General features: G+C 45.7%; 1 protein-coding gene across 1 annotated transcript in view; it reads right to left on the reverse strand.

The window, feature by feature from the left end:
* The window catches only part of LOC106573567 (fibrillin-2), a 112,626-nt gene that overhangs the window by 80,559 nt on the left and 5,345 nt on the right, over positions 1–26,722 (reverse strand). The window contains exons 3-6 of the mRNA XM_014148716.3: positions 16,955–17,037; positions 16,528–16,635; positions 5,122–5,217; positions 4,917–5,012 (exon numbers count right to left, since the gene is read on the reverse strand). Coding sequence (XP_014004191.3) covers positions 4,917–5,012; positions 5,122–5,217; positions 16,528–16,635; positions 16,955–17,037 — 383 coding nt within the window. The remainder of the gene's footprint in view (positions 1–4,916; positions 5,013–5,121; positions 5,218–16,527; positions 16,636–16,954; positions 17,038–26,722) is intronic.

Here is a 26,722-nt window from a genome sequence, read left to right on the forward strand (position 1 = left end):
CAGAAACCACCACTGTGGGTAAATATGCAGAACACACACGACTGTGGAAACTTAAGTGAACACAGAGGGCTCAGTACCGACACAACCCAATTCTTGCTAACCCATTAAAAGTGTGCTTTACGGTCTGTTATCACTCTTTCAATGTCTGTCTGGCAATCATTTTCCTTCCACAGATACAATTAGTTATCCTCTCAAGTTCATTCTAAAAACAATTTATACTCTAATTCAGAACAAAATGGACTTATCCTGGGTTCAAGTCTGATTCTGCTTCAGTCATCTTGTCACAGTGTTTTTTGGCAAGTCAACCATGTGGCATTACTGATTGGAGAAACAGTCAGGCACCCAGGCTAAAAGTCTCTGGACTCCCCATCATTGGTACATTGAGGGGACTCTCACTTCTAGGACGTCAACTGATTTTCCATCACGCAAGATCAAAGGCTGTCCTTCACTGTGCCTCTTAGGACCATTCACAAATTCATTTACGAGGTCATTTTTTGAGGGCAAATTATTTCAAAACATTTTTATGGGAGAAATATCAAAATTTAGTGCTACTATGAAAAGTGGACTCAAAAGCCAGCGTGTGTTTTTAACATTTCCAATGACACATAAAACATAATTTGGCGATGTCATTAAAACGACATAAAAGGCATAACATGACGATGAGGTAGTTACTGTACTCTACTCATTACAGAGTCACGGATCTCTCTTTCTGGCAGCACGTCCCACTCTATGCGGTCTCTATGGAGCGAAAAATGTCACACTTTTCTCACTTGAAACCATCCTTCCCTTCCACTGGGGGAGCCGTTGACAGACTACAGGAGGAGGACAGAAATAGCAACACTTCCCCCTTTCCACTCCTTCCCTCCTTTCCATCCTGTCACCATCGGCCTGATGTCATCATGGGACCAGCTCTCCCGTGTTTTTTTTCGCTTGGTTTGTTTGGGCTGGGCTGGCCTTAGCTGGGCTGTGCTGACTGTGTGGGCTCATAAGAGTAGTAATGTTCACTATTGGATCTGAGCCTGGTTAATGGACGAGAATCACTGAACACATGAGCAAAACAACTCCCCATGGCAGCGTTTACACAGCTGCTTTGTAATGAAAGGGTTAGGAACTCCAGGCTGCAGAATGGACGGCTGCAGGCTGGGGTTAGGGTTAGGCTGCAGGCTTAGGCTGGCGATGGAGGAGAACTGGGGATATAGGAGGCTAGGGTTAGGGTTAGGCTGGGGATGGAGGAGAACTGGGGATATAGGAGGCTAGGGTTAGGGTTAGGCTGTAGGCGGGGGATGGAGGAGGCTGGGGTTAGGGTTAGGCTGCAGGTTGAGGGAGGCTGGGGTTAGGGTTAGGCTGCAGGCTGGAGGGTTAGGCTGGGGATGGAGGAGAACTGGGGATGGAAGAGGCTGGGGTTAGCAAGGCTGCAGGGTTAGGCTGGGGATGGAAGAGGCTGGGGTTAGCAAGGCTGCAGGGTTAGGCTGGGGATGGAAGAGGCTGGGGTTAGCAAGGCTGCAGGGTTAGGCTGGGGATAAAGGAGAACTGTGGATGGAGGAGGCTGGGGTTAGGCTGTAGGCTGCAGGGTTAGGCTGGGGATGAAGGAGAACTGTGGATGGAGGAGGCTGGGGTTAGGGTTAGGCTGCAGGGTTAGGCTGGGGTGGAGGAGAACTAGGGATGGAAGAGGCTGGGGTTAGGGTTAGGCTGGAGGGTTAGGCTGGGGATGGAGGAGGCTGGGGTTAGATAGGATGCAGGGGTTAGGCTGGAGGAGGCTGGGGATGGAGAAGGCTGGGGCTTGAGGAGGCTGGTGAAGGAGGAGGCTGGAGATGGAGGAGGCTAGAGTTAGGGTTATTCTGTAAGCTGGAGGGTTAGGCTGGGGATGGAGGAGGCTGGGGTTAGGATGCAGGCTGGAGGGTTAGTGTTAGTCTGGGGATGGAGGAGGCTGGGTTAGGATGCAGGCTGGAGGTTAGTGTTAGGCTGGGGATGGAGGAGGCTGGGGTTAGGATGCAGGCTGGAGGGTTAGTGTTAGGCTGGGGATGGAGGAGGCTGGGGTTAGGATGCAGGCTGGATGGAGGAGGCTGGGGTTAGGATGCAGGCTGGAGGGTTAGTGTTAGGCTGGGGATGGAGGAGGCTGGGGTTAGGATGCAGGCTGGAGGGTTAGTGTTAGTCTGGGGATGGAGGAGGCTGGGGTTAGGATGCAGGCTGGAGGGTTAGTGTTAGTCTGGGGATGGAGGAGGCTGGGGTTAGGATGCAGGCTGGAGGGTTAGTGTTAGGCTGGGGATGGAGGGAAACTCAGCTGATTAGAGAGGGGCCAGAGTGGCTGTCAGTCTGCGCTGTAACTCAAGCTTAACCAGACTGTCTGCAACACACACACACACACACACACACACACACACACACACACACACACACACACACACACACACACACACACACACACACACACACCACACACACACACACACACACACACACACACACACACACACACACCTTTCACCAATATTGCTCCTGGGCTCCACACCCCGCCAGAGAAACCCATTATATCTGCAGATTTCTCTGTGATTCACAGACGTTAAGTCAACAGGGAAAAACAGCACACCTACTGTAACCATACTGTGCTGTCAAAGCACCTCTGGGCTTGGTTTATTGTAATACCACAGTACCACTAAGTGAAACCCTGAGGCAGTGTGAGTCAAAGCTTTATCGAGGTGGACGTCTTTACAGCCATCACAGGACAGGATAGTACTAATAATGACATGTACATTCTCACTGAGATGATGGCTGTTGTCTTAAGGAAGTCCTGTATTTATGTGAGAATTAGAGCATATCTTCTTTCTTTGGCTAGATGCTCTGTGGATGATTGAGGAGGAGATAGAGCAACAGTTTTACAGCATCCTCCAGACTACGGCAAGCGAAGACGGAGAGAGAGACAGGCAGGGCTAATATTTTTACAGGACACAGTGAGGAGCCAGCAGGGGATCTGACAGGTTGGCACCAGACACACACACACACACACACACACACACACACACACACACACACACACACACACACACACACACACACACACACACACACACACACACACACACACACGGTGGGTGGGTGGGGTTTACAGTAGGGCTGCTGGGGTCCGGTAGTCTCCCTTTTCTCTTAGCACAGAGACGAGACTGTTTGTGCCTGCCTCTGTGTATACAGCTGGGGAGTCCATTTTGACTTTTACCTCCTGCCCCTCCCTCCTTCCCTCTCTCCCTCCATCCCTCGCTCCACTCCTTGTCAGGAAATGTCCACAGCACTCCACAAAGAAAGGTTTTTCTGTCATTCCAAGGGCACTTTATTTATTACCAGATGTCTGCGAGGCTCCCTCTCCCCAGTGTTGTGTTTTCCAAGAAAACAAGACCCAAGTTGCTTAGGGGGATGGAGGAGAGCAGAGGGGAGAGAGCAGGGGGAATGGGGGAGAACAGGGGGAGAGCAGGGGGGAGAGAGCAGGGGGAATGGGGGAGAGCAGGGGGAGAGCAGGGGGGAGAGAGCAGGAGGAATGGGGGAGAGCAGGGGGAGAGCAGGGGGGAGAGAGCAGGGGGGAGAGCAGTGGCGAAAGCAGGGGGAGGCCAGGGGAGAGCAGGGGGAGGCCAGGGGAGAGATCAGGGGGGAGAGCAGTGGCGAAAGCAGGGGGAGGTCAGGGGAGAGCAGGGGGAGGCCAGGGGAGAGCAGGGGGAGGCCAGGGGAGAGCAGGGGGAGGCCAAGGGAGAGATCAGGGGGGAGAGCAGTGGCGAAAGCAGGGGGAGGTCAGGGGAGAGCAGGGGGAGGCCAGGGGAGAGATCAGGGGGGAGAGCAGTGGTGAAAGCAGGGGGAGGTCAGGGGAGAGCAGGGGGAGGCCAGGGGAGAGATCAGGGGGGAGAGCAGTGGTGAAAGCAGGGGGAGGTCAGGGGAGAGCAGGGGGAGGCCAGGGGAGAGATCAGGGGGGAGAGCAGTGGTGAAAGCAGGGGGAGGTCAGAGGAGAAAATCGCAGATCATTTTCTTTCGACTCATGAATTGGATTTGCAGTTCACCTCCAGAATTGACTGTATTCAAATGAGACATAGTCCCACTGAGACACAGTCCCTCCTCTCAGCTCTTGCCTCCCCCTAACCATTCATCTCAGCTGTAGTTTCTACAGGAGAGAGTCCACTATCCACAACACTACACAACCAGATTCAAATCCCTGGTTAAGCTGTCTGTCCTTACTGTATGAAGTCATCCTACGGTCACACTATGTCTAGATTTGAAGTTAATATATGCTTTAATAGGACATCTCTCGACTCCCCATCATTGGTACATGGAGGGGACTTTCACTTCTAGGACCAAGACTAATTTCCCATTAGGCAAGATCAAATGCTGTCCTTCACTGTTCCTCTTATTTAGACTGATCTGAAGTTCATATATACAGCAGATCAAAGCCTCTAAAGTTCCTGGCACACAAATTTCCACAGCACTGGTTGGTGTGTGATGAGAAAGGTGTGTGTCATGTGGCGTCTCTCAGTCAGAGCCCCAGGCAGTGTTGTCATGTGTCTGTCTGTAAGAGGTTTTCAACAACTCTTGAAGAACCAATGGATGTTGCTAGGTTTCTTTAGAGTTAAATGCCAAATCATTTTGGCTATAGTATTTAGTTAAAAAAATTGTATTTTGGCTACAGCCTTTAACCATACACTTCAAACACATTGGTTTTTAACAATAAAGATCAAGAAACATTCCTGTGTCAACTTCCATTTATCCTCCAAGGTTGTTGAATACCTCTGGCATCTCCAGTCTGCTCCTCAGTTGATAATGTCTGTGAGCAGAAATAAGGGTTATGGGATGAACCAGGATCTCGTGTTGATTATGTAGCCACCTATGAGCAGACCCATGGGTTTACAGTAGGAGTGAAGTGAGAATACTGGGAAGGCTCTTACCTCTCTCACACTGCGGGCCCGTGAAGCCGTAGACACAGGCACATCTGTTGGGCCCAATGCAGCGCCCTCCGTTCTGGCAACCATTCTCACACACAGCTGCAGAGAAGAGAGGGGAAGAGGTGTGTTAGGGTTCTGAAACACACACACACTCACGCCACACATACACACACTAGCCGGGGGAGTGCTGAGTGAAGTAGATACTCACGCTGTCCACAGTGGTTGCCGGTGTAGCCCTTCTGACAGGAGCAGGAGTCTTCCTGGCAGCTGCCTCCGTTCATACACCTGACGTTACAGCTCTGCACTGTGGGACACACACACACACACATACACCTGACGTTACAGCTCTGCACTGTGGGACACACACACACACACATACACCTGACGTTACAGCTCTGCACTGAGGGACACACACACACACACACACACACATACACCTGACGTTACAGCTCTGCACTGTGGGACACACACACACACACACACACACACACACATACACCTGACGTTACAGCTCTGCACTGTGGGACACACACACACACACACACACATACACCTGACGTTACAGCTCTGCACTGTGGGACACACACACACACACACACACACACACACACACACACACACACACACACACACACACACACCTGACGTTACAGCTCTGCACTGTGGGACACACACACACACACACACACACACACATACACCTGACGTTACAGCTCTGCACTGTGGGACACACACACACACACACACACACACACACACACACACACACACACACACACACACACACACACACACACACACACACACACATACACACACATACACCTGACGTTACAGCTCTGCACTGTGGGACAGCACACACACACACACACACACACACACATACACCTGACGTTACAGCTCTGCACTGTGGGACACACACACACACACACACACACACACACACACACACACACACACACACCACACACACACACACACACACACACACACACACACACACACACACACAGACACACACAGACACACACACACACACCTGACATTACAGCTCTGCACTGTGGGACACACACACACACACACACACACACACACACATACACCTGACATTACAGCTCTGCACTGTGGGACACACACACACACACACACACACACACACACACACACACACACACACACACACACACACACACACACACACACACACACACACCTGACATTACAGCTCTGCACTGTGGGACACACACACACACACACACACACACACACACACACACACACACACATACATACACATACACCTGACATTACAGCTCTGCACTGTGGGACACACACACACACACCCCTGACATTACAGCTCTGCACTGTGGGACACACACACACACACACACACAGGGGTCAACAGATGCTGCCGGAACAACTTGCCTGTGCTAGCCGAGAACCTCAACTCAACCAGCTGGTGGTCACATACACAAGCAATGACCTCCAAAGAGAACTTCAACCCCCAGGTGCTTGTTTACAGTTTTTTACGATTGCTTACACACTAAAATGTAACCTTTCCCACAATTAGCAAAACCTTACACTCAAGGAGCAAAACACAAGGCTAGATTTGCACAACTGTAAGCACATTGTCAGATTCACACTATTTGCAAAACATTACACACAGTGATTTGCAAAACACTAAACACACTTGTATACATCAGACACAGAAGTGTATCATGATGTCACTTCCTTGCAATTCCAAAGCACTGACTGTCAAATTACCACACCTATGAGCCAATCTGTTAAACACAGCCATCAGGTGCACAAACACATGATCGCTAAATTGTAGACACACCAATCAGGTTTAAGCACTATAAAAATGCAGCAGGTAGGTTCACCTGCCTTCAACCAAAATGGAAGGAGTCAGAAGAAGAGTGAGGGTGAGAGGAGGAGAACACAGAGGAGGAGAACACAGAGGAGGAGAACACAGAGGAGGCGAACACAGAGGAGGAGAACACAGAGGAGGAGACCACAGAGGAGGCGAACACAGAGGAGGAGACCACAGAGGAGGAGAACACAGAGGAGGAGACCACAGAGGAGGAGAACACAGAGGAGGAGACCACAGAGGAGGAGACCACAGAGGAGGCGAACACAGAGGAGGAGACCACAGAGGAGGAGACCACAGAGGAGGAGACCACAGAGGAGGAGACCACAGAGGAGGAGACCACAGAGGAGGAGACCACAGAGGAGGCGAACACAGAGGAGGAGACCACCGAGGAGGAGACCACAGAGGAAGAGACCACAGAGGAGGAGAACACAGAGGAGGAGACCACAGAGGAGGCGAACACAGAGGAGGAGAACACAGAGGAGGAGACCACAGAGGAGGAGACCACAGAGGAGGAGACCACAGAGGAGGAGAACACAGAGGAGGAGACCACAGAGGAGGAGACCACAGAGGAGGAGAACACAGAGGAGGAGAACACAGAGGAGGAGACCACAGAGGAGGCGAACACAGAGGAGGCGACCACAGAGGAGGCGACCACAGAGGAGGAGACCACAGAGGAGGAGACCACAGAGGAGGCGACCACAGAGGAGGAGACCACAGAGGAGGAGACCACAGAGGAGGAGACCACAGAGGAGGCGAACACAGAGGAGGCGAACACAGAGGAGGAGAACACAGAGGAGGAGAACACAGAGGAGGAGACCACAGAGGAGGCGAACACAGAGGAGGCGAACACAGAGGAGGCGACCACAGAGGAGGCGAACACAGAGGAGGCGACCACAGAGGAGGAGACCACAGAGGAGGAGACCACAGAGGAGGAGACCACAGAGGAGGCGACCACAGAGGAGGCGACCACAGAGGAGGCGACCACAGAGGAGGCGCCCACAGAGGAGGCGACCACAGAGGAGGCGACCACAGAGGAGGCGACCACAGAGGAGGCGCCCACAGAGGAGGATAAGGAGGTAGAGGTAGAGGAAGAGGCAGAGGCAGAGGCAGAGGCAGAGGTCGAGGAAGACCTGAAGCAGGAGGAGAACGTGCACAAAGAAGAAGAGGACCAAACTTATCAAATGACATTCGTGCAACACTAGTGGGCCATGTTGGGAACCACGGATTGACGCTGAGGGAGGCTGGACTGAGAGTTCAGCTAAATCTTAGCAGATATACAGTGGCATCTGTCATAAGGACTTTTCGACAGGAAAACAGGTAAAAGATCTGTCTACAGTTACAGTAATTAGCCGCTTATTTTATGCACCATATCAGCACTTGTGATACCCCTTCCCGTGACATTGTACAGTAAGTTACATATATTATTCTCTACATAGGATTGAGGGTTGGGAACGACAAGGAGGAAGGGGGCCCATATTCACGTAAGAACAAGAGAGGGAGATAATTAACATGGTTTTGGCCAATAATGCTATCAGGCTCAGAGAACTACAAGCCAACATTATCGGTGACCATGCCATTTTCAATAATGTCCATCAGGTCTCTCAGTCAACACTGGCACGCATCCTGAAAAGACATCAGGTTCAAATGAAACAACTTTATCCAGTGCCTTTTGAGCGGAATTCAGAGAGGGTCAAACGGCTGCGGCATGAGTATGTGGAGGTTTGTATTGTTCACTTTAGCACTGTGATGTTGCATACTGCACACATGACTTTTTTACATTGACTGTATACTAGACCTATCCTGAACTACACAATCTTGTCTTTCACTGTATTTCAGGGAGTTTTGCAGATGGATGCTGAGGAAATCCTGCATGAATTCATATATATTGATGAGGCAGGGTTCAACCTCACGAAAGCAAGAAGGAGAGGCAGAAATATCATTGGCCACAGGGCTATAATCAATGTCCCAGGGCAACGTGGGGGTAACATCACCCTTTGCGCTGCCATTTCACAGCATGAGGTTCTCCTCCGTCATGCCAAAATGGGCCCTTACAACACACCTCACATTCTTGCATTTTTGGACCGATTGCACCACTTCGTCACAGCAGGTAATGAAATGCACCAGATGCAATACACTGTCATCTGGGACAATGTGTCATTCCACCGCTCTGCTTTGGTCCAGAACTGGTTTCAACACCATCCACAGTTGACAGTACTATACCTTCCACCATACTCTCCGTTTCTAAACCCTATGGAAGAGTTTTTCTCTGCATGGCGGTGGAAGGTTTACGATCTCCAGCCCCAGGCTCAGGTACCCCTCATTCAGGCCATGGAGGACGCCTGTGACCAAGTCGACGCCGCAGCTGTGCAAGGATGGATTCAACATTCAAGACGGTTCTTCCCGCGTTGTCTTGCTAATGAGGATATTGCTTGGGATGTTGATGAAATTCTCTGGCCAGATCCAGCTAGACGAAGAGATAATGTATAGTATGTTTACTGTAGTATTTTCTGTACAATATTGTCCATTTTTTTTCTGATTATTTTTTTATGTTTGTTGTTATTTACTGTAATTGTAACCTGTACTGGATACAGTATTTTACGTTTGTCTGTTTGCTGAGCTAACAGTGTTATGCACACTACTGTAGTAGCATGAAAACTGGGACATGTTTTGTTGTGATTCTCCATGTTGACTGATTTGGGTATATGGAGAGAAATAAATGATATTTCCCTCAGTCTGCAGCATTGGTCTTGTGTAGTGTTTGTGTAGTTGCACTTTCTCTGTGTACTTCATTTTCAGTACTCTAATCACTGACAATAAGACTTGCTAAAAGTGTTTTAGGTTAGCAACAGCAGTGTGTAACTGGTTCAAAAAGATTGAAGTCATTAGAAATGTGTGTTTCGTATGGTAACAAAATATTGTTTTTATGAAGTCGTGTATAGTTTTGACAAGTGTTCCATTTTGCAAATTATCTGAAGTGTTGTGCTACTTTGGTGTAGGGTTGTGCTAATTGTGTGTAGTGTTTTGACAAACCGGGCCCTGTTTTCAAAATTGTGCTTACACAATTGAAAAAAACTAACTTGGAACACCATTACAGTTCAACTCCATATTTGTGTAACAATGTTGTACAGTTAGGTCTAGTATCAGACGGGTGACAAGACTAACAGTTCGTCCAATGGAATTAACACTTGGGTACTGACTGTCTTTTACATACTGGTATTTGGGCTCTAAAAGCATTTCAGTTCAACTCAACTATATCAACACACTTTGTACTATAACATTTGTAGAGCACTCTTACTGCAATTCTGGGCTGTACTTGTGTAGACTTAATTGTATTAGTATATTGTAGAGCACTTTACTGCCAAACAAGGCCCAGGCAGACCCCACTCCAGCTACAGTATAATCAAACAGATTGTGGAGGCTATAAGTTGAGCCAGCTGTTTCCTATAGATAGGAATGTGCTGAGAGCTGAAAACCTCAATTCTGGAGGAGCATCATACTTAGAACTCAAATCAGCGAGCTTTCGACAGACTGACAGACAGACAGGCAAAGCCTGCCCGAGACAGACAGGCAGACAGATACACAGACAGGCTTGACAGACAGACAAGAAGGCAGGCTGACAGACAGAACGACAGACTATGTTCGGGGGATGTAAAACAGGACCCCACTGCTCTGCTCTATCCATCCAGATCTGGCAGAGAGCAGCCATCCCAGAGCAGAGTGAGAAGTGTCAGCAGGCTTCAGTTAGGATGAAGCCTAGCCAAACTTGGCTAGCCGAACCGAACAAATGTGCTCGCATACTCCCTTAAAAGACCTTCACTTGAAAAACGGGAAAAAGCTTGTCCATTTTACGACGCCATAGTCAAAACAGACTAACTCAAAATAGTCTGAGTTAACCTAAGATAACTCAAGATATTTGTCATTTCTGACGTTTTTGCCGAGGAGATCTTAGTCACGTAATTTTACATCTAACTAAGATGTTTGACGCAGTATTTCTCAATTAAAAAATGAAAACGAGTCGTCTCTCGTTGAATGACAAAGACTTTATTGAAGAATCCCTACTGTTGAGCAATCACCAACGAAGGGGCGTAGACTTCGGCTCCGAACTTCAGCTTGCCTACAGAAAAAAATTGTGTGCCTGAGCAGCAGAAAAAACTCTCACTGAAGTCCAAAATGAACAAAAATGTCACAAAATGTAATCTTACCGTGTTATGGGCTCTTAACCAACCATGCTATTTTGTTCGTTTTTTCGCATTGTTCCTAACTTGTTTTATACATAATGTTGCTGCTACCGTCTCTTATGACCGAAAAGAGCTTCTGGACATCAGAACTGCGATTACGCACCTCAAACTGGACAAAGAGTTCTTCAATGAGTCGGACGGGGGGATATAATACAGACACCCGACCAGGCCCAGATCCCCGTGATTCGCTGGAGAAGGAAACTGAGATTTTGCGGAAAGAGATCAGGGTGACTTGTGAGGATCAGGCGACGAGTGGCTAATCTGCCCTTGTCTTCCGTCCTGCTAGCTCCTAGTTGCCGGAGACTTTAATGCAGGGAAACTTAAATCAGTTTTACCTAATTTCTATCAGCATGTTAAATGTGCAACCAGAGGGAAAAGAAATCTAGACCACCTTTACTCCACACACAGAGACGTGTACAAAGCTCTCCCTTGCCCTCCATGTGGCCCTCCATTTAGCACAGACTGGAATATGTTCCGGGATTCTTCTGATGGCATTGAGGAGTACACCACATCAGTCACTGGCTTTATCAATAAGTGCATCGAGGACGTCGTCCCCACAGTGACTGTACGTACATACCCCAACCAGAAGCCATGGATTACAGGCAATATTCGCACTGAGCTAACGGGTAGAGCTGACACTTTCAAGGAGCGGGACTCTTACCCGGAAGCTTATAAGAAATCTGCCCTCAGACAAACCATCAAACAGGCAAAACGTCAATACAGGACTAAGATCGAATCGTACTACACCGGCTCCGAGCCTGCAAGCTATTACAGACTATAAAGGGAAGCACAGCCGTGAGCTGCCCAGTGACACAAGCCTACCAGAGAAGCTAAATTACTTCTATGCTCGCTTCGAGGCAAGTAACATCGAAACATGCATGAACGCATCAGTTGTTCTGGACGACTGTGTGATCACGCTCTCCGCAGCCAATGTAAGTAAGACCTTTAAACACGTCAACATTCACAATGCTGCAGGGCCAGGTGGATTACCAGGATGTGCACTCCGAGCATGCGCTGACCAACTGGCAAGTGTCTTCACTGGCATTTTCATCCTCTCCCTGTCTAAGTCTGTAATACCAACATGTTTCAAGCAGACCACCATAGTCCCTGTGCCCAAGAACACTACGGTAACCTGCCTAAATGACTACCGACCCGTAGCACTCACGTCTGTAGCCATGAAATGCTTTGAAAGGCTGGTCATGGCTCACATCAACACCATTATCCCAGAGACCCTAGATCCACTCCAATTTGCATACCGCAACAACAGATCCACAGATGATGCAATCTCTATTGCACTCCACACTGCCCTTTCACACCTGGACAAAATTAACACCTATGTGAAAATGCTATTCATTGACTACAGCTCAGCGTTCAACACCATAGTGCCCTCAAAGCTCATCACTAAGCTCAAGATCCTGGGACTAAACACCTCCCTCTGCAACTGGAACCTGGAATTCCTGATGGGAATTCCCCCAGGTTTTAAGGGTAGGTAACAACACACCCGCCACGCTGATCAGGGGTGTGTGCTCAGTCCCCTCCTGTACTCCCTGTTCACTCATGACAGGCACGACTCCAACACCATCATTAAGTTTGCTGATGACACAACAGTGGTAGGCCTGATCACAGACAATGATGAGACAGCTTATAGGGAGGAGGTCTGAGACCTGGCTGTGTGGTGCCAGGACAACAACCTCTCCCTCAACGTGATCAACACAAAGGAGATGATTGTGGACAACAGGAAAAGGAGGACCGAGCACGCCCCCATTCTCATCGACTCGGCTGCAGTGGAAGCAGATTGAGAGCTTCTAGTTCCTTGGCGTCCACATCACCAACAAACTAACATGGTCCAAGCACACCAAGACAGTCGTGAAGAGGGCACGTCAAAACCTATTCCCCCTCAGGAGACTGAAAAGATTTTGCATGGGTCCACAGATCCTCAAAAGGTTTTTATAGCTGCACCATCGTGAGAATCCTGACAGGTAATCATAGACTGTTCTCTGCTACCGCATGGCAAACGGTACCGGAGCACCAAGTCTAGGTCCAAGAGGCTCCTAAATAGCTTCTACCCCCAAGCCATAAGACTCCTGAACAGCTAATCAAATGGCTACCCAGAATATTTGCATTGCCCCCCCCCCCCCCCCCCCCAATTACTGTAATTGATCCACATTTCTCTTTCTGTCTTTACAGGCTGTGATTCATGAGGTGGTGAGGGGATACAGCATGACTGACTTTCCTGGAACCCTTCTTCACCTACAGTTTCTTTAGGACTTCCAGTTACTGTAAATGACCCAGTAGTAGCGTTCTGACTAACTGTACACAGCTGGTCCAGCTAACGACCATTCTGACCCCAGGCCTGGCTAGCATCTCGTGCAGACACTTGGTGATGGATTAATGTGAATGCCTTTGGACTACAGGTTTATAGGTTTGTGTACAGGTCTATTCTCACCAGACTCAACCTCAGCTCAACCCAGAGCTCCAGGACAGTGGGCCATATTGTTGAACTCCCACAGCATTCAGCCTAATCTCTTCTCAGGCCAACAGGGAAATTAAACATGAAATATGGCAATTCCAGCATGACGTAATCATGTAAACGTTTCATCAAAGCAGAGTACATTTTTCAAATGTCTCTCATCTGTTCCAAAAAAGTGATTCTAGGTCACAAAGGGGGGATAGGAAGAACATCAGACATGGTTGTAAACTCTAAGTTTCCAGAACCTTTGTGTTACAAACCATTCAGGGGCTGGAGGGGTTCATGTGTTTTCTCTGTAACGGGGGTTGGTGGAAGTGGAGGGGGTGGAAAGGGGTGAGATGGCCCGTTCCTGTGACCTGTTCCTAAAGTGCCACACATGCTGAACAACAGGTAGGAGGTTGGGGTCCCACATACCCGGGGAACCACAATGCACCTCTGTGTGGCTGCCCTGTGGGTCGGCCTGCATCCTCCACATCTGTGTGTTACGGGGGGTTGAGAGAGCACAGGAAACTGGTGGTCGTGGGGCTGAACACTGAAGCACTTTATGACTGTGTTCTGTTCTGTATAGGCTTATACGCAGCTCCTGAGAATAGTGACATGTCAACGTCAAGTTCACTATGGAGATGTCATGTCGTCAAATACAAGTGCTCATGCTAAAATGTTGACAAACTGTGTCTGAAACGATTCACAGCATGAAGTTTTTCATTGCCATGCAAATCAGTCTTCCTTAAGTAACAGTGTAGTCTGGTGAGTTTGTCTGAATCACATTTCCATCTTTCACTTAAAGACTTCAGTAAACACATCTGCATCTGATTAGTAAAGTTAATCAAATAGGGCTGTAGAATCTCCATTAAAATAGTGTTTTGGACCAGTTTAATCTGTGGCCCATAGTGTTTAAATGAACTTTGGAAGTGATTAGGGTTTCCAAGGTCTTCAGAAAGCTTTTATCTGTGGCTCTTCTGTCTGTGTAATAGATCTATATAATACCACTTCCCCAGAGTTGAGCTGTCCTGAGGCCGTTTGGACCCTGTTAGTTGACAGCTGTTTCTGAGGGACTGTGAGGTAACGGGTATAATAGTTCTGGGAAGAAGTCTGACATGACTGGACTGATCCAGGACACAACTGCTCCACTGGAGACTAGATTATTATGGCCAACAGATATTTATATTGTCTACATTCATTTATTTGTCAGGCACCATGTTGTAACAAAGTCAACGATAATCAACAGATCTCCCTTAGGACAGGTCTCCCTTAAATATGAGATGGACCGTCTCAATGGGATGAACTATATCAATAAAGAATAAATAAATCAAGTTTATTTGCATCTGTGACGTCTGGAAATGAACCCACAGCTATATGACTATAGCATGTGTATGGGTTAAGATTGATAGCAACAGCTTGATCAAAAACATGTTGCTCATTTCTTCTGAGTAGTTACAACCTCTACATTCCAGATGTGGCTTCTGAGCCATAAAAGTACTATCAATAACCTGACCAATGACTACTGTGTCAGAGACTGGATATAATTAAAGGGAAGGGAAATGCACAGTATTTACCAACAACTCTATTTAGCTTCTGTTAGTCTGAATTACCCAAAGCAGTACTGCAACATAAGAAGGCCTGAAATTTCTGTAAGGTGTCAAAGTGCTTTGCTTCCTACTAAAAACAAGCACTGAGATGCATAGTGAAAACTGAACACCCCAGTGAAATAGAGCCACAGGTCAACCTACATTATCAAAACATATGGAGGATTGATTTAGACAGAGCAGGTTTTTATGAAGTATCAAATATAGCTTTTTTGGACAGAAAGTCCCCAGCGCTATACTGACCTGTACGAAACCTGTATGAAACAGAGGCCAAGCTTTGACAGAGCCATTTCGCAGCACTGGCCGATGGGTGTATTTATGCCATCAGCAGTCATAAACATGCATGACCCTTGACCCCATAAAATCTTCCAGAAGGCCAGAGAGAGAGAACAGTCTTTATTGATAGACACAACTCACAGTGTTGAATTACAATATTTTTGGACCCTTTGCCAAAAATCAGTCAAAACAAACTCCAGACCTACTATTCCTGTCCTAGTTAATCTGGACAATCCCAATACTGTAAGGCCGGTCTGTAAAAAGCCCATAAACCCCCTGTATGAGAGCAGAAGCAGTGAGTGTGACAATCAGTTCTCTACTGCACGATGGGAAGCTCATGCCTCTAGGGCCTCTCTCTCTCTCTGAGGGAAATTACTTCATACTGTTTCATACCATTTCCCATCACTTGGCTCGGCTCTGCTGGAGGCCTATCCTGTCTATGGGGGGACGTTAGCCTCTCATACTCTGGTTTTGGGAACTGTTTTCCCAAAAAGCTGGTGTTGGGCCTCTCTGGGGCATCTGACCAGTGTGGACGGTGGAGTCGATCCCTGTTTTACACCTCAGGGTCAGACGGGGAGGCCTGCGCTCAGGGCTCAGAGCTCAGTGTGCGTGTACAAGGGCCTGAAGGGGCTAGGCGTGACTGACGAGACTGCCCGGGCCCAGCCGAGCATGCAACACACACTCAGTAAGTGTTGTAGAAGTACTTCTCTAAAGGCTAGGAGCCCCAGCCATGTGTATTAATTCTCCCAAACCCTGTGACCTGGAGACTGCAGTCTGAAGCGGCTGAAAGTTTCAGGCTAAGAAATGGGCCATGTTTGAGAGCATCAAAACCATGGTGCATCATGGGTAAATTGTGACTGATCTACAAATAATATTGAGTAGTTATTTATGATTTAAGGTGATTTGTAGATCAATCAGTCTCAATTCGCCTTTAAAGTCGGCTGCAATGTCGAACGCTCCCATGAATACACAGAGCGATCTAGGCAAACTCAGTTTGAGATTTAGCAAAGTAGAATGGTGATATTGTCATGGAACAGCTGGTGGTGCCAACATGGATTGCTGTACTTTCCAGTATCTATAGCTGTGGTGGTGCATTGTGTGTGTTAGGTTGTCTTGAGTGGTGTTGGGGTGTATTGGGTGGTTTCTGGTAAATTGCTGGGGGTTGGGTGCTCACCTCCGGCACCGGCACCGGCCCCACAGCTGGGGGAGAGCTGGCCGCTGCCGCAAGTGCACATGTTGGGTCTGGAGCAGAAGCCATCACCGCACGAGTTACGGCAGATTGCTGGGAGGAGAGAGAGAAACAATGTCATATAGTGTCACAGCAACCTCTACACAGCCAGCCGGAAGAGGATGGCTCCCTTCTTGGCCAACTCTTTCAAATCAAATCAAATCAAATTTTAATGGTCACATATTTAGCAGATGTTATTGCGGGTGTAGCGAAATGCTCTGCAGGGTGTTGGCACTTCATTTGTGGGAAACCGCTACACAAATACAATAAGCTTCCATTTTTTTTATTGGACTAGCAAAGGCAACCCACAATGACTCAAGTTATTTAGTCATCAACAAATTGATATAATGTAATATAACTTATTAGTACTTACGGACGATACACTGGTTCCCTGCAGGCAGAGTCTTCCAGCCAGGGCAACAGTAGGAGTGGAAGCGAGAGCCACACACATTGGGCCTTCAAAAGGTAAGACAAGGAAAACAAACTCAGTACTCAACAGAGCCCCGATATAATTTAGGCAAAGTCCTCAACAAATACACATTGTCATGATTGTTTTCCAAGTGCTCAGAGACCCACTTTCACTCTAAACGGACCCAACGTTGATACGAAGCCTCCCAGAACGGTAGGCATTTTTGAATGGGGCTTACACAAAAATACCAGTTTGTTTTCAGTCATACTCAATGTAAACTTCCCAAGAAACAGGAGATATGTATAAACACCTTTCTCTAAGCCTCCCTGGTCTCTGGTCTTCTGGCATCCTGCCCGGTAACGCCCCTCTTGGAGTCCAGGTTCTGCCTGCTGATTGGTACCGGGAGTTTTTTAATTTGTATTATTGGACGGAAGGCTGCCCTGACCCCTGACACATGTAAGAGTCATCACACAGCTTGGAGTGCGGCTGACTGGTCTGCCAGGTTATCCACAACATCCCCCTGAGGAAACGGCCCAAACACATCTACAGGTCTGTCTCTGGTTTACACATAATGAACCTGGACTCAAGTACCCTAACAGCCATACTGAATTCTCCCAAACTCTTAGTGTCTTCAGAGCCTCTAATGCAGAGGTACTCAACTACTATTTGGTGTGGATGGATATCGTCCTTTATCGGTGCTGTGGTACAGCGTAGTAACAAACATAGTTGTCTACGACTTAGGAAACATGTTGTTATATAAAATGTACATTACATGAGACAAAAAATGTATTAATTACAACCTCTTTCGAATGTAAATATGTGCAACATTGCATCAACATTGCTGAGGAACAAAAGTGGTTGCATAACTGTCTATGCAAAAAAGTGCACTGTGAACCATTGTACATGGCCTTGAATTATTATTATTTAGATTTTTTAGCAAATAAAGTGCATGTTTTGTGGAGAACAAAGGAGAGTTGAACAAAAATAATCATCTGAATGCACAGAACGTCACTGTGGGCCATGTAATATTCATGTTGAGTATCTGTGGGCCATGTAATATTCATGTTGAGTATCTGTGGGCCATGTAATATTCATGTTGAGCATCTGTGGGCCATGTAATATTCATGTTGAGTATCTGTGGGCCATGCAATATTCATGTTGAGTATCTGTGGGCCATGTAATATTCATGTTGAGTATCTGTGGGCCATGTAATATTCATGTTGAGTATCTGTGGGCCATGTAATATTCATGTTGAGTATCTGTGGGCCATGTAATATTCATGTTGAGTATCTGTGGGCCATGTAATATTCATGTTGAGTATCTGTGGGCCATGTAATATTCATGTTGACTATCTGTGGGCCATGTAATATTCATGTTGAGTAACTGTGGGCCATGCAATATTCATGTTGAGCATCTGTGGGCCATGTAACATTCATGTTGAGTATCTGTGGGCCATGTAATATTCATGTTGAGTATCTGTGGGCCATGTAATATTCATGTTGAGTATCTGTGGGCCATGTAATATTCATGTTGAGTATCTGTGGGCCATGTAATATTCATGTTGAGTATCTGTGGGCCATGTAATATTCATGTTGAGTAACTGTGGGCCATGCAATATTCATGTTGTGCATCTGTGGGCCATGCAATATTCATGTTCAGTCACTCTGGGACTTTCCCTGCATTAATGAGAGAAATTACACTTTCTGTCTCTTGCCAATGCTTTGAACTTTGACACAAATGGAGTGAGAGCCACTCTGAGACACTGGTGCAGGTGTTCATTGGTGGGCTTGGTGCGGTATTTGTTTTGAATAAAGTTAATCGTGGAGAAGGCTGATTCACAGTTGTATGTGGAGCCAAACATGGTCAGGATGTATAGTGCCAGTTTCTTGAGAACAGGGACATCAGCTGCAGGCACCATCTTTCCCCAGAAAGTGACAGGGTCACAATCACCAGCCTGCTCCTTCAAAGACACATTTTCTTGCAGCTCAATCAACTACATTTGCAGTGATGCAAAATCTACCCATCTGAAGATCTGTTTTGCTTCTTCTGACAACTTTGTCACATTTGTGACCAAGAAGGGTTCTGGATGAGCAGCAGCAGTTCTCTTCCAACAGTGAAGTCATCAAAACGAGCCTTAAAGTTATCCATCAGCTTCTGGATGAAATCAACATGGTTGGGAACATCTTTGTCTCCCTGCGTTTGCACCAGAAGATTGGTAACGTGGACATGGTCTCCCTGGAGATCACTCTTGAAACATTCATACAGTTTCTTGACTGTGTCCAGCTCGCTTGCTAATAATCACAGAAATGAACGCTCGACAGTTAGGGAGCATCGGAAATGGTACAAACCATAGATAGAGGGCTATCTGTAGTTTGGATCTTTAGATCGACCGAAAGCAGAGCAGAGAAGAGCACACCTCCAACAGCATTGTCAGATGGCACAGAGACAGATAATGAGGTAAGGAGGGAGAAAGAGAGAGAGAGGGAGGGAGAGAAAGGGAAGAGTGTGAGACAGAGACAGAGAGAGATAGAAAGCGATATATAGAGAGATAGAAGAGGGAAAGGAGAGACAGAAATGAAAGGTTAGTTGGAGAAAAGACAGAACGGTGGGGAAAGGGATCAGTAGGAGGTAAAGGAAAACAAGTTGATGTTAAGGAGAGGAGGAAGGACTCAGAGGAGGGAGTGGAAAACAGAGCAGCAGATAAGGAAACAGAGAAAAGGGAAACAAGATTTTTTTGGGTCATACAGTACAAAAATCTTGAAAAATGCTGTTTTGACATACACGAAAACAGCGCAAGAGTACAACATTCTAACAATGAATGGTTAAAAAAACTGCTTGCTTGCTACAGACATCCATCTTTCTACACAGCAGTTAGCAGTTTGGCTTGGGTTTGTTGTTATTGCTCTCTCCTTCAGGCTAAACCTGGCATTTCAATATTCAGGCAAAGGGGATTTGCCTGAATATGGAAAATGAATGCTGTTTTCAGTGCTCAATTTAAAGCTGGGATCCGCATAAGGTGAAACAGCATCACCGGTGCATTAGTTTGTTGTTGTTGTTTGAAACTCATTCAAATTAGATCAGAGAAGTGTGTTGTAACTGTTGCCAAATAATTACATTAGCATATATTGCTAAGAATGTGACAGTAGTGTGATTCCCTTAGCGGGTCTAAAACCCAGGCCACCAACACCAATGACAAACACCCTAATCACTGTCCCAATACGGAATATCTCTAGGGCATGTGCTTATTGGGCCAGTACAGTTAGGCCCTGTCCAGAAGAAACCCTAACCCCTCCTCCCTAGGCACCGGTGTAGAACTAAAACAATGACATAGGTGTAAGCAAAGGGTGAATGCACTTTGAAGTAAATATCAGCTCTGTTAAAAGTACACTCAAGAAAAATTTGAATTGAGCGTAGTGACTCAGGAGTATCATTAAAACAGGTTAATATGCCCCACCAACATCAGACAACTTTACAGAAAGCCCTTCAATTGTTGAAATGAGTCATCAATGATGAGAGAACAGTCAAATGAACTGATAACTGATAATTGATACAGACATGGTGGCGTAGAAGGACAATCTGAATGCTGTGAATCAAGAGGTTGTGAGTTCAACTCCCAAGTGAGGACATGTTGAATAATAATTACTGTATAAATGAACATGCATAATGTAATCATTTGTGTCACATATGTAAGTTGAAAGCACTGTGTGTGTCTTCATCCCTAACCTTGTCAACAGACAAAAAGAGCTGTGTGTGTCTTCATCCCTAACCTTGCCAACAGACAAAAAGAGCTGTGTGTGTCTTCATCCCTAACCTTGTCAACAGACAAAAAGAGCTGTGTGTGTCTTCATCCCTAACCTTGTCAACAGACAAATAGAGCTGTGAATGAATGGATCAGTGTCTTGATTGGCTTGGCAACACATAAATGTTCTTACAACAATCCCATGAAATGTGTCTACAACATAAATATCTTATATTCTGAAAACATGGCAACCATGTTCTGTGTTTGTTTGTTGGGACGTTGATGGAATATTCTCCTAAACCACAGAAAACTGGACACGAATGTTCTTGCAACGTTCCCATGAAATGTGTCTAGAACAGTAATATCTTAAGTTCTAAGAACATGGTAACAACGTTCTGGGTAAGTTCTATTTGACAATAAGGGAATGGTATCTTGGAAGCATTCTTTGCACATCCCGGGAACATTCCTATAAAACAGTTAGTTAATGACCTAATGAGACTCTTAAGGGAACATTCTCGAAAGTTGTGGGAACATTTGTTGTTAGCTGGGTATGGTATAGAACTGGAAGGGTTGCTGTCGATGAGGTTAAACAGGGGCTTTGTTTAAGCCTAGTAACTGTAAGGAAAATAAGTTTAACCTGGTGAAAGAACTAGAGCTGAAAGGCTTTCAGAAGAAACACCTAATTGCTCCTTTCTCCAGGGCCCGGTTTCCCAATAGTGATGGAACTCAAAGTCTCTGCATTGTAAATCCGACTTCTGCAGTAGCTGTACAGTATTTGCTGCAATACGGCCTCTGCAGAAGCCAGGGCATTTATACTTATTGTGCTTTGCTGAGCAGAGCTGTTGTGAAGGAAGTTGTCAAGGAAGTGAGTTTGTGTTTATACTGGAACTTTCCGCCCCCACCGTCAACCAATCATGTCAATGTGGAGCTATACGGAGCCCTCCGCAGTTGTTACAAAATTTGGGAGGCACAAGGCGATGCGGTGCGAAGCTCAATTTGGCCTCTACAAGCCTCCGCAATTGCGTCACACCCTCCATACGGAGCCTCCAAACCACATTTTCAGATCAAGCATAAAATTGGCTTTTAGGCTTATGAGTGTTTCAACAATGGATCTTTCCTAAAACAGCCAAAGATGTAACATGCGTTTCCCAAAACACCATGCAGAGAGAACGTTTTCTAAGGGCGTTGTTGAGGCATGTGTCCATACTGATAGGATCGAAAGAAAGAGAGCGCTGCTCTCTTATAAGCTTTCTATGTTCAAATTTTACCTTAACATTATAATACTAACGATGGATCAGCTCCTAGAGAGATATTACTACCCACGGCTGCAAATATTGACACCTTAAAATGTACTACATCACCGATTTGGCACATCATTGAGCACATGTTAGGCTACACATTACAGACAGTAGCCGACAAGTAGCAAAATATGACTAAATTGATTGAACATGAAATGTATTCCAGTATGATACTGTTTATATTAATGCAGTCGTCTCGGTTTTCATTTGAAGCATCTTTTTATACATCGCTTGTTTGTATCAGTTGCCAAGACATTGGTAACTTTGTATTTATAGTCAACTTAGTTCTGAGGTTATTGGTGGTCACAGAGAGACAGATGAACCATGTGTTTCTATGTTTAGCGGAGATCTTCTGTGTATAAAGTGACGCCGGAGGGAAAAAATGTATCTAATGATGCACTTAGCTGTTCTACGATTGGTCTGATGCAGGCATTAGATTACAAACATTTTCAAGTGCAACTATGGTTTTGGGAAACAGCTCTGAGATTTAATGATGCTCCTTCAAAGGTTAGAACTAGAGGTCGACCGATTATGATTTTTCAACGCCGATACCGATACCGATTATTGGAGGACCAAAAAGGTCGATACCGATTCATCGGCTGATTTTTATATATATATTTGTAATGACAATTACAACAATACTGAATGAACAATGAACCCTTTTATTTTAACTTAATATAATACATAAATACTATCAATTTAGCCTCAAATAAATAATGAAACATGTTCAATTTGGTTTAAATAATGCAAAAACAAAGTGTTGGAGAAAGTAAAAGTGCAATATGTGCCATGTAAAAAAGCTAACGTTTAAGTTCCTTGCTCAGAACATGAGAACATATGAAAGCTGGTGGTTCCTTTTAACATGAGTCTTCAATATTCCCAGGTAAGAAGTTTTAGGTTGTAGTTATTATAGGACCATTTCTCTCTATACCATTTGTATTTCATATACCTTTGACTATTGGATGTTCTAATAGGTACTTTAGTATTGCCAGCCTAATCTCGGGAGTTGTTAGGCTTGAAGTCATAAACAGCTCAATGCTTGAAGCATTGCGAAGAGCTGCTGGCAAACGCAGTAAAGTGCTGTTTGAATGAATGCTTACGAGCCTGCTACTGCCTACCACCACTCAGTCAGACTGCTGTATCAAATCATAGACTTAATTATAATATAATAACACACAGAAATACGAGCCTTAGGTCATTAATATGGTCAAATCCGGAAACTATCATTTTGAAAACAAAACGTTTATTCTTTCAGTGAAATACGGAACCGTTCCGTATTTTATCTAACGGGTGGCATCCATAAGTCTAATTATTGCTGTTACATTGCACAACCTTCAATGTATTGTCTTAATTACATAAAATTATGGCAAATTAGTTCGCAACGAGCCAGGCGGCCCAAACTGTTGCATATACCCTGACTCTGCATGCATTGAAAGCAAGAGAAGTGACACAATTTCCCTAGTTAAAAGAAATTCATGTTAGCAGGCAATATTAACTAAATATGCAGGTTTAAAAATATATACTTGTGTATTGATTTTAAGAAAGCCGTTGATGTTTATGGTTAGGTACACATTGGTGCAACAACAGTGCTTTTTTCGCGAATGCGCTTGTTAAATCACCCGTTTGGCGAAGTAGGCTGTGATTCAATGATAAATTAACAGGCACCGCATCGATTATATGCAACACAGGACAAGCTAGATAAACTAGAAATATCATCAATCTGTTGTCCGGGCCGCTGGCAGTCTCTATGGGGGTGCCACAGGGTTCAATTCTTGGGCCGACTCTTTTCTCTGTATACATCAATGATGTCGCTCTTGCTGCTGATCCACCTCTACGCAGACGACACCATTCTGCATACTTCTGGCCCTTCTTTGGACACTGTGTTAACTACCCTCCAGACAAGCTTCAATGCTATACAACTCTCCTTCCGTGGCCTCCAACTGCTCTTAAATACAAGTAAAACTAAATGCATGCTCTTCAACCGATCGCTGCCTGCACCTGCCCGCCCGTCCAGCATCACCACTCTGGACGGTTCTGACTTAGAATATGTGGACAACTACAAATACCTAGGTGTCTGGTTAGACTGTAAACTCTCCTTCCAGACTCACGTCAAACATCTCCAATCCAAAGTTAAATCTAGAATTGGCTTCCTATTTCGCAACAAAGCATCTTTCACTCATGCTGCCAAACATACCCTCGTAAAACTGACCATCCTACCGATCCTCGACTTCGGCGACGTCATTTACAAAATAGCCTCCAATACCCTACTCAATAAATTGGATGCAGTCTATCACAGTGCCATCCGTTTTGTCACCAAAGCCCTATATACTACCCACCACTGCGACCTGTACGCTCTCGTTGGCTGGCCCTCGCTTCATACTCGTCGCCAAACCCACTGGCTCCAGGTCATCTACAAGACCCTGCTAGGTATAGTTCCCCCCCTATCTCAGCTCGCTGGTCACCATAGCAGCACCCACCTGTAGCACGCGCTCCAGCAGGTATATCTCTCTGGTCACCCCCAAAGCCAATTCCTCCTTCGGCCGCCTCTCCTTCCAGTTCTCTGCTGCCAAAGACTGGAACGAACTACAAAAATCTCTAAAACTGGAAACACTTATCTCCCTCACTAGCTTTAAGCACCAGCTGTCAAAGCAGCTCACAGATTACTGCACATGTACATAGCCCATCTATAATTTAGCCCAAACAACTACCTCTTTCCCTACTGTATTTATTTATTTTGCTCCTTTGCACCCCATTATTTCTATTTCTACTTTGCACTTTCTTCCACTGCAAATCTACCATTCCAGTGTTTTACTTGCTATATTGTATTTACTTCGCCACCATGGCCTTTTTTGCCTTTACCTCCCTTATCTCACCTCATTTGCTCACTTTGTATATAGACTTATTTTTCTACTATATTATTGACTGTAGGTTTGTTTTACTCCATGTGTAACTCTGTGTTGTTGTATGTGTCAAACTGCTTTGCTTTATCTTGGCCAGGTCGCAATTGTAAATGAGAACTTGTTCTCAACTTGCCTACCTGGTTAAATAAAGGTGAAATAAATAAAAATAAAAAATAAAAAAATAAACCATGTGTAGTTAACTAGTGATTATGTTAAGATTGATTGTTTCTTATAAGATACGTTTAATGCTAGCTAGCACCTTACCTTGGCTCCTTGATTCACTCGCATAACAGGTAGTCAGCCTGCCACGCAGTCTCCTTGTGGAGTGCAATGTAATCGGCCATGATCGGTGTCCAAAAATGCAGATTACCAATTGTTATGAAAACTTGAAATCGGCCCTAATTAATCGGCCATTCCGATTAATCGGTCAACCTCTAGTTCTAACAATTAACTTAGTCTTAAAATGCTTTTGGGATACAGGGCCCAGGTGACTGTCAACAACATATGTAGTCAGCTAGCAGATCTTCTGGCTTTTTCTCAGTCCTTTGATCTTACAGACCAATATATAGGCTAGAGGCCTTCTGGGGGCCACATGCTCCTGGCTTGAAGGTGCAAACTCAACAGTTATGAGACAGAGTGTCGGAGGCTCTTCACATGGAGGATTCCAGAGGGCCAGAAGTTCAGAGCCAGACAGTTCAGAGGCAGAGCAGGGGCCACGGAGGCACTGCTGGGAAATAAAGTGGGTGGTTTGGGGGGGCTGTAAAGACAACAGTAAAGTCTGAAACCCTGGGCTGTGGAGTATTCAGCCAGCAGATAAACACTGTTCATACAACAAAGACCAGTGTAATGACCACAATTAAAATAATCTCTCCCTCACAGAGGGAATCTGTGACTCTGATGCTGTACCACCATTAACATAATCTCTCCCTCACAGAGGGAATCTGTGACTCTGATGCTGTACACAATGTTTAATGAAAGACTTTCCAATTTCATGTCATGTCAATGTCATTATGTTGTGAGGGGAGGGGGGCTATCAACTTGGATAATCTATATATGGTGAGTGCTAATATAGTCCTTAGAGGTCGACCGATTAATCGGAATGGCCGATTAATTAGGGCCGATTTCAAGTTTTCATAACAATTGGTAATCTGTATTTTTGGCCACCGATTTGCAGATTTTTTTTATTTTTTATATGTCATATTTTTTAACTAGGCAAGTCAGTTAAGAACACATTCTTATTTTCAATGACGGCCTAGGAACTGCCTTGTTCAGGGGCAGAACGACAGATTTTTACCTTGTCAGCTTGGGGATTCAATCTTGCAACCTTACGGTTAACTAGTCCAACGCTTTAACCACCTGCTTTACATTGCACTCCACGAGGAGCCTGCCTGTTACGCAAATGCAGTAAGAAGCCAAGGTAAGTTGCTAGCTAGCATTAAACTTATCTTATAAAAAACAATCAATCAACCAATCATAATCACTAGTTAACTACACATGGTTGATCATATTACTCGTTTATCTAGCCTGTCCTGCGTTGCATATAATCGATGCGGTGAGCATTCGCGAAAAAGGACTGTCGTTGCTCCAACGTGTACCTAACCATAAAGCTCAATGAAAATCAATACACAAGTATATATTTTTAAACCTGCATATTTAGTTAATATTGCCTGCTAACATGAATTTCTTTTAACTAGGGAAAATGTGTCACCTCTGCAACAGAGTCAGGGTATATGCAGCAGTTTGGGCCGCCTGGCTCGTTGCGAACTGTGTGAAGACTATTTCTTCCTAACAAAGA

This window comes from Salmo salar, chromosome 16 (genome assembly GCF_965601325.2).
Source record: "Salmo salar chromosome 16, fSalSal1, whole genome shotgun sequence".
Lineage (NCBI taxonomy): Eukaryota > Metazoa > Chordata > Actinopteri > Salmoniformes > Salmonidae > Salmo > Salmo salar.